The sequence below is a fragment of the Calypte anna genome, chromosome 13 (assembly GCF_003957555.1).
Source record: "Calypte anna isolate BGI_N300 chromosome 13, bCalAnn1_v1.p, whole genome shotgun sequence".
Lineage (NCBI taxonomy): Eukaryota > Metazoa > Chordata > Aves > Apodiformes > Trochilidae > Calypte > Calypte anna.
Genome location: NC_044259.1, coordinates 11,583,279 through 11,592,266, shown reverse-complemented (window position 1 = coordinate 11,592,266; position 8,988 = coordinate 11,583,279). Strand labels below are relative to the sequence as shown.

The 8,988-nt window shown below is 56.4% G+C and overlaps 1 protein-coding gene across 3 annotated transcripts in view; it reads left to right on the top strand.

Moving 5' to 3' along the window:
• The first annotated feature begins 5,097 nt into the window (after positions 1 to 5,097).
• Positions 5,098 to 8,988, top strand: part of CAMK2A (calcium/calmodulin dependent protein kinase II alpha) — a 31,241-nt gene continuing 27,350 nt past the window's right edge. For 2 of the 3 annotated variants that reach the window (XM_008501847.2, XM_008501838.2), the window contains exon 1: positions 5,098 to 5,208. In XM_008501847.2, coding sequence (XP_008500069.1) covers positions 5,147 to 5,208 — 62 coding nt within the window. In that variant the 5' untranslated portion in view covers positions 5,098 to 5,146. The remainder of the gene's footprint in view (positions 5,209 to 8,988) is intronic. The other variant, XM_030459464.1, reaches the window with a different exon arrangement.

The window sequence follows — 8,988 nt, the reverse complement described above, 5'->3', positions numbered from 1 at the left end:
AGCATTTTGGATGCAGGGTGCATTTCCATTTACACAATGTGTTTTACATTTCTCCCCACAGGTTTCTCTTGGTGCAGCATGTGTAGGCGAAGGCCCTGCTGTGAATTTTGAAAATAGTTATTTTTGTCTCTGGAAAATGAGGCCCGTTAGGACTTGTCAGCTCTTGGATGAGCAGTGTGGGCTTTTTTTTTTTTTTTTTTTCCTTCTTTTTTTTTTTTTTTCCCTCTCTCTCTCTCCCTTGCAAAATAACATTCATTTAAAATCTGTCATTGAAAGATGTGACAATTGGCAGCGTGCACACTGAATACCTTTCAGTGCGCTTTCAAGCCCTGTGTGTGAGAGAGAGGGATGGGAATGGGAAGAGAATGCAATGACACATTTGTGTTTCTTTTTTTTTTTTCCCCTTCTTACTCTTAGTGGATTATTTGGGGGAACTGGGATTTTCTATAGAAACAAAGAGAAAAAAAAAAAGAAAAAAGAAAAGAAAAAAAAAGCTGGCAGTAAGGCAGACTAGAGGAGGCCTCTTGTTGCAGTGATGGGAAGGAGTTTGCAAAGCCAGAGTGTGGCAGTGTGTGTGCCAGTCCCATCACAACCCCATCCCATCCCATCATCCCCCCTCACCCCTACAGGCACAGCCCTCACAGCAGCACCAGAGAGATTTTGGGGAGGATCTCAGCTCTGCCATCAGCCCTGAGATGCCCCAGCTCCTGTAACAAGTGGATGCAAGGGGAGTCCTGGGAGGGTGCTGCACAGCTTCCATGCCGTGTCCCGTGGACACCCCCCACCCGTGGGCAGTGGGTCTGGGTGTGAGAGGCTCGAGCATGAGGCACGAGAGGGATGCCAGTGAAGCAAGAGCGTGGGGCTGGTCATGGGGGGGGGGTGTGTGACAAGGCTCGGGAAACAGCTGTAGTTTTCATATTTATATAAACGCATCCAAGTTTAGTTATTTTATTTTTTTTTCTTCAAAAATGGAAATTTCCATGAAAACATGTTTGATTTTTCTCCTTTCACTTTTACTAATATCCCCATGAAAAGGTCCGTCTGGTCTTGCTTAATTTCCAGTTTCCTGAGCAGCTGGGATGATGCTGGGTTTGCACAGCCATAGCCCTAGTGTTGAATCTGTGTTCCTCTTTTTTTTTTTTTTTTTTCCCCCAATTAAAAAGGTTGCATTTTGGATTTTTTACAAAAAGAAACAGTTGAAGGAAAGTCTTAATACTTGCCAACAAAGAAGCAGGAGCATCTCTGGGTGCTGAAGACAGCACTTGCCCTTCATGGCTGTATTTGAACATTGGTCTGGGGAGGGGCTGGCTCCCCACCCCACCACTGCTCATTAATGGTCTCTGTGGGAAAATATGCAGCAATGTGCCCAGATCCTGTGTTTTCACACCACTCAAGCTCCTTGGGAGTTCCTGTAAGCTTTGTATTCTAAGGGGTTAATGTGGCTGGTGAGATGCCCAAGCCTGGAGCTCCCTGTCCAGCCCAGAAGAGGTGTTTGCTGAGTGCTCTCCCTCCCAACCTCCCTTCCAAGAACCACGCTAGACCAGGGCTTCTCCAGACCCTGGCTAAGGAGCTGGATGTGAGATGGGGTCCTGCAGACAGGATGGAGCAGGGGGATGCAATGGGGGCCAGCGAGGCTCTGAGCTGGGGGAAAGAGAAAGAAGGGTGGGATGGAGTGGGTGCCCCTGCTCTCTGGGGATGATCCAGCTGGACCTGCCAGATGGAGGAAGTCGGAATTAGCTGGATATTGTTGGGATGGAAATGGGGATGGGGATGTGTGGTCTTGTAGAGTTTTCTCCCCACCCAGAGCTAACATGCAATGGCTCCATGGAGCCACATGGCACCTACTGGGGATCCCCAAGTACTCATGGCCAGGAGGGTCCCTGCCTACAGACCCTGGTGTTGGGGGTAGGGTGTCCTTGGGGACAGCCTGTCCCAGCGAGAAGGATTTTTGCATGGCTTCAGGATCGAGTGCTGGGACCCCTAGGGACAGGGCACCTTTGCAAACACAACCCTAAATGTAAATCAGCTCTTCTCACCACGATATTTTTAAACCTTCCCTAAAAATAACCGCAAAATCAACTTCCCAGAGGACAGCAACTGAGCAGCCCCCAGACCCCAGCTTGCGTGTGAAAACTATCCCGGTAATTTTGGGATCTCAGCACTAGGTAATTCGCAGCCCCCCTGCTTTTGCATGCCTGGCACTGCCGCCAGCTCGCCGGGGCACCGTGCGAGCCCTGTCCCCTGGAGGTGAGGGGAGGGGGGGTATCAAGCCGCAGCCCCCCGGGGACACTCTGGTCCTCCCCTAGCCCCGTGGGGCAGCTTCCCGTCTAGTGGGGGGTTTGGCATCAGACCTCATCCTGGGCCAGTCCCATGCTAGGATGGAGAAACGAAATATCTGCAGGCAGAGCTGCAGCAAGTGTGGGGAGAGCAGGAGGCATGAGTGGGGAGGAAGCCGGGTGACAGAGAGGAGCCACCGGGATGAAGGTCTCCATCAGGCGGCCACATCCGAGCACGGCAGCAGGAGAACAGCTAGGTCTCCAAAGCTCTGCAGGACGAACCTCGGAGTGGCCGGGAGCAGAGACAGCGGCTGGGAGAGACATGCAGAGAGGATCCTGACGCCATTGGGAGCGGGCTGGGGCTGTTACCCTCCCCGGGGACCGGTGGGAGAGCCCCCAGCCCAGAGGGGGAAGGTCCCAGGCACCCCTTGAGTTGTCCCCAGGCTGCTGAGACCGGAGCCTCTCAGCGGTTCCCGCTCGGGAAAACATCATCGGGAAAGCAGAACGTATTCAGCACCCAGAAGCCCGACACCCCCACACCCTCAGAGAGGGAAAAATGCCGAGGAAAAGGAAAAAACCAAACACCTGAATAGAGAGCAGAGCGGGGGGGAGAAACCCTTCCTGGAGAGCAGAGCCTGTGCCAGGCAGCAGAAACCTGGAGGGGAGGAAGGGCCCCCTCGGGGCTTTTGTCACTGTCCCCTGTTCCAGACGAGGGGTGTAGGGGTCTGGGTTCATCGGGGGCTCTGCAGGGAGGAAGGGACGGGTCTCTCCAAGCACGCCGAGTCACGCGTGTGGGGCTGAATGAGTGGGGGCGGGCAAGAGGAGGGGGCAGGTCACACTGCAGCACCCACGGGGACACGTTCCTTAGCGCAGGCAGCTGTATGGGTCTCTTTGGATCCCCGGTGTGGGGAGCTCCCGCCTGAAGGGCTCTTCTTCTTCTAACCCTTCGGTTACGAGGGGCTGCGGGGGTCTGGCAGCAACAAGCCGGAGGAGGAGAGCCCTCCCCCGAGCATCCGGCTGCTCCGGCCCCCGCCGCAGCCTCCTGTCCTCCGGCACGGCCCCGGGGGCGGTGAGTGAAGCCCCCGTTTTGCGTGGGGGTGGGATGAGGAGGAGAGGTGCAGAGGCAGAGATGTTTTGGGGGGACCAACATATCCCCAAAGTAGAGCTGGTGCGTGTGCATTGCCTGCCTGATGGCACGGCCAGGCTGGGTCTGGAGGCCACCAGCCCTTGGGGACAGTGTCTCTGTCCCTGTGCCCGTGGGTGGTAGCTGGGTCCTTTCTCTGTCACCAGAGCAACAGGGTCACCTCTTGCTGGGCCATGCAGGAGCAGAAGGCTGGATGTGGGGACACAAGGTAGGGATGAAGGTGGTGCAATTAATGGAAAAGCCATTAGACCTTTCTCCTCCTCCTCCTCTTCTTCCTCACTCCACCACTTGCTGTCCTCCTCCACTTCCACCTCCTTTCTTCTCTCCCTCTCTCTGCTCCTCCTCCCTCTTCTCTCAAAGATTTTCCCCTATTTTTGTCTGGTTAGAGCCTTTTCTTTTCCTTTTAACCCTTCCATGGCAGCCTGGAAGGGAACTCAATCCATCTCAGCTGCCAAAGGCAATGCCCTCCTGGCTGGTGGTAGGAGTCCCTTTTCCAGGGGGCCATGGGCCCCTGCTGCTGCAAAACCATCCAGAAACGGGGCAAAAGCTTAGAAGAAAGCTCAGAAAGCAGGAGGTTGCAAAGGATGGAGGAGAGGGTGCTGTCTGCCCAGTGTGTGCTGCCAGGGGTCCTGGCAGCAAGGTGTGCTCAGAGGGAAGGCACTCACCTGTGCTCTTGTACTTCATCACTCCACTTTTATTGCCCTTTTTTTTGTTTGTTTGTTTTGTTTTTGGTGCTTTTTTATGTTTAACACAACAGAGGGGTGGCTTAACAGCAAAAAGCCCAAGGAGGAGGGGGGTAGGTCTTTCTCCTACTCCCACCTTGAAATCCCTCCTTTCCACCCTGGCTTGGGCACTGCAGAGACACAGCAGCTGAGGACACACCACTTTTTCTCCCCTTTAGCTCTACCAAGCTGCTTGCCCCATGCCAGGGGGGGGACCCATGGAGTCTGCTCCCCTGGCAGCCCTGAAGGGGACCCAGGGGGGAGAGGAGGGAGTAGGGAGCAGCTTCAGCCCTTCCATGTAGGGCAATCAGGCCCAGCCCCCCACGAGAGCTGGGCAGGTGATGGGACAATCTGGGGACCTGGGGACCTGCCATGGTTTCTCTACCTTCTCCTGACACACTTATGCTCCATCTGCTCCAACTCTCCACATTGTGTCCCCCTGTCCTGCAGCCCCCCAGGACCCAAGGGATGCTACTGCAGGCACGAACAGGGCCTGGATTTTGGGGAAAGTGGGGGGGGAAGCAGTTGCCAGGGTGACAGCATCCTCCTGCAACATGGAAACTACGGTTTCCATGGAAACCCTTTTTGCCCCAGTTATTCTACCACAGCCACATCCTTTCATTTTTCTTTAATATTTGCTTTTTAGCCTTCACCCCACTCCACAGCAGGCAGGTGACCCCTGGACAGCCCCCAGGGCTGGTTCCCCAGCAGGGCCCTGGTCCCCATGGGCGGGTGGAGGGTTTGGGAAGCAGTTGCCCTGGCAACAGAAACAGGGCGTTTCTGGCAGCGGTGGTCGCCATGGGGACGGGGATGCTGACGAAGGCTTGAGAAGGCTGAGAAGACAAATTGCCCTCATCATTATCTCCGGGCTTGTCAATCAAACATATTCCCTTATTTACCTCGGCGAGGAGAGAGTGCCGGGAGCACACGGAGAGGGAGTGAGCGAGAGGAGAGTTGCTTGCCCCAAACTCCGCACTGGGAGGGAGCATTTCCAGCCCTTTGGGATGGCCACCATCACCTGCAATCGCTTCACCGAGGAGTACCAGCTCTTTGAGGAACTGGGCAAGTAAGTTGGAGACGGGGCTGGGATGCTCAGAGCCGTGCCCGGATGGGGAAGAGTCTCTGCGTTGCTGGGAATCACCGGAGGTGGGAAAGGACACAGGCACAGGGGAATGGTGGTGGGGGATCGGGCTATGTCACACCCAGCCCAGCCCTGCCCGTTTCATCCTGTTAGGTGATGGGTGCTCAGGTCACCCCCAGGGTGCTGGAGCTGCTTAGGGACCGAGGGGGCTGCCCCTTCCACGGAAAAGCCGCTCCCGAAAGGGGATGCTGCCGGGTCCCGCGGGAACTTCTCCAGCCAGGAGGAGGGGTGGGAGAGCCGAGGAGGAAAGCCGAAGCAGTGGGTACCCCTCACGTTTTGTTTTTTTTAGGGAATTTTTGTGTGTGGATTCACTGGGGCTTAGCTAGTTCTGTGGGAGACCCAGCCTGCCTGGGGGAACCCCGGAGGCTCTTGGACAGATCCGGCTGTCTCCCACCTCTGTCCCTGTCCCAGCACGGGTTCCCCAGGGCTAAAGCCACAGCTCTTCCTGACCCGGCTCTCAGCCCGGCAGGTCCGTGTGTCACTGCGTGTCACACCGTGCGTGTGTGTGTGTGACTGTGCGTGTGTGCGAGTGTGTGTGTCTGAGTGTGAGTGTGTGTGTGTTTCTGAGTGTGTGTGAGTGTGAGTGTGAGTGTGTGTGTGTGTGCCAGCAGCTCTGCCCATGTACAGTGAGGTGGTCCTGGAGGGCACTGAGCACCTCGGGGGTTGCAGGGGAGTTGGAGTTCAGGTCCTCCATGCAGGGCACAAGGACAATCCATGTCTCACCAAGCATGTGGCTGTGAAACGAGTGCAGAAGTGTGCCTGGTTTTCTTACTGTGCCTTTTTTTAATTAATTTTTTTCGGAGCTGGTGTGTAAATCCAGGGTGCGTGTCTGAATTCCCCTCGGCTCAGTTTGGCGGGACGGTGGGCTTGAGGTGCTGAGCTGGGTGGTTGTGCCTGTGTGCCTGGTGGGAAGCTGTGTCCACCAGCTGGATCCAGCTGGATCCAGCCCCACAGACCCACTTTGCTCAGGTGAAGGGCAGCCTGCACCAAAACCTACCCCTGAACCCATGGGCATGCAGAACAGGGGCAGGGGAGAGAGGAGAGGACAAAGAGGAAAAAATTGAGAGGATTTTGTGCCAGACTGAATGCCATTAATATTCCCCATCCCGATGCGGGGAGCAGGTTGCTGCTCCAAAGTGCAGCTCCTTGGTGGTGAGCAGACCCTCAGTCCCAGGACGTGCCCATCCATCCCCTCAGAGCTGGGGAACTGTGAGGGGCTGGTGGGGAGCAGCAGGTTAGAAAGCAGGTCCTGGAAGTTGGGACAGTGCCAGCCAGCATGGTGGGTTGTGGGGACGGGCACCCTCCAGGGTGCTGGTGGCAACATGGAGTTTGGGACATGCTTTTTCCAGAGATTTCTTGGCTTCTCTGGGCTCTGCGGCTCTGCGGTGGTGGCAGGGTGTGGGCAGGGTGTGGGCAGGAGAGACAGCAGCTGCTGGGTGCCTGCTGGAGGCTGTTGGGCCCTGGCTGGGCAGAGAGGGCTGTGGGGATGTGGAGTGGAGCTCACAGGCCAGGTGTGATGGGGGAAGACCAGGAGGGCTCACGGAGATGGTTGGGGTGTGATACTTTGCTAGATGGGTACTGACATTGCAGAGTGAGCACCCAGACCTGAGGGCTGCCCACATCACCTGGCATCTTGATGTAAAACCACCCCAACAGATGCATTTTATGAATAAAGGAGAAAAGCTGGCACAGTGGCTTGCTAGCTCCCTGAGAACACCAGCTCACCAGACTCCCTTAGGATGCTGCAGGGGCATCCCAGCTCAGCAGGCAGCTCCAGGCAGCATCCCCAGCTCGGAGCATCCCACAGGTCCGGGGACACAAGTACCACCACAGGACTGAGGTGTGTTCCTGTGTTCAGAGCTTCACCGGACTAGTCACAGCGCCATGGAGCTGGTTGGGGATTTTCCACTGGGATGGTTTCCAGCACATCCTGGCACATTCAAAAATCAATGGTTTCCCAGGGGGAAATTTCTGCTTCGTGGGCTTAGAGAGGGAAAGCAGGAGGAAGCGCCGCACCTCTGCTGTGCTGCGGCAGCCGCTCGCGTTGAGCAGCTGCATCCCTCCTCCAGAGAGATGTGAGGCAGGGTGGGCACCCCAGCTGTCTCCCACCCAGACCCCGAAGGGGAGCAGCATCCTGCAGGGGCTCGGAGCAGAAAGGCTCTGTCTTGAGGTTGGTGTTGCCAGGGGACACACATGTGGGGTGTCCCCGAGCCTGGCTGGCAGGAGGGAGGTGCTTAGTGCCAGGCTGCTGCACCCACCCTGCTCCTTTGCCATCTCTTCAGCTGCCACCCACCCTGTCACCTAGGCAAGATGTAGGTGTAGGATGCCACACACCTCATGGTAGCACCATGCTGGGGGGGCAGAGATGGGTCTGCAGAGCATGCCCCATGAAGCATGAGCCCTTGGCACATCTCTGCACCTCCCAGGCATGGAGAGAGGGACATGGAGCTGTAGAAAGCCTGGGCTGTAGCAGCCCCCAGAGAGTGAGGGGGTGCTCTGATCCCCCTCATGCTTGCAGGAGGGGATGGGGTGAAGGGCAGTGGGGGGGAAATACAGGAGAAGATCCTGCCCATGGCCCCTGGAGTAGGACAAACAAGAAGTGCAGCTCCATTGGTGTCTCCAAATCTGCCCCCACGTCAGGTTCAGGGAGAATCTGGAGAAAACAAGGGTGCTGAGAGGTAGGATAAGCCCCTCCACTCCCTGAGCTGCGGGAGGGCTTATTAAAAAGGAAAAAAAAATATATGGAGGAACAAAAAATCCCCAGCCCACACTCTTCTCTCTAGAAAGGAGATAAAATGCCTTGGAGGAGGAGGAGGTGTTGAAGAGAGGGAGGGTGGCAGGAGTGCAGCCAGGAGCTGGAAGGGAAGGTGTGAAAAAGGGAGAAGTGGAGCATCCCGGTGGAAGAGCCACAGCTCAGGGTGGCAGCAGGAGGCCTTGGGGACCAGGCATGAGGTCATGCGTGTCCTGGAAAACCAGGGCACAAGGGCTGCAGGGCTGGGAGCCAGCAGTGCCGGGAGCTAGCAGTGCCAGGTCTAGAGCTGGAGGGACAGGGCTGGCTGCTGATCACCCTGAAATGGCAGCCATAGGAGGGGGACATGGACATGGTTCCTGGCCCTGAGGTGATATACACATCCAGGGCTTAAACTAGGACAGGCTGTCTCATCTGGGATGAATGCTCCATCTCCAAGCTAGGCAGAGATGGGGAACCCCCTCTTCCCCTCGGGGTGGGGTCAGCTCCATCTGAAGAGCCTGTGCCCCAGCAGGGAAGGGAGCCCTGCCATGGCCCATGGCTGAGGAACAGGACTTATCTCCTCCCAAAGGGATTTCTTGCACCAAAATTGGTTGAGGTCCCTGACTGGCACTCCCTGTGCTGCTGTGTGAGCCCCCAGTGCAGGAAAGGTGACTATATCTGTGGGGAATGAGATTCTGGATATATATGAAGTTAGAGGCTGATTTTCGTACCCAGCCTAAGAAGATCTCACATGGGGCTGGGAAGAGCAGGACCAGCCTGGCATGGGGAACAGAACCTGGCTGATGTGAAGTGTCCAGAGGAGTCAAACAGCCAGCACTGGGGGTCCCAGCCAGTAGAGACTCCCTGAAGGACCCAACTGGGACTGGGACAAGACTACGGAGAGTGTGCTGTACCTCTGGGTGTCCTACTCTGCACACAGCGCCCCATGTCCCCACCACTCTCTAAGTTCAAGG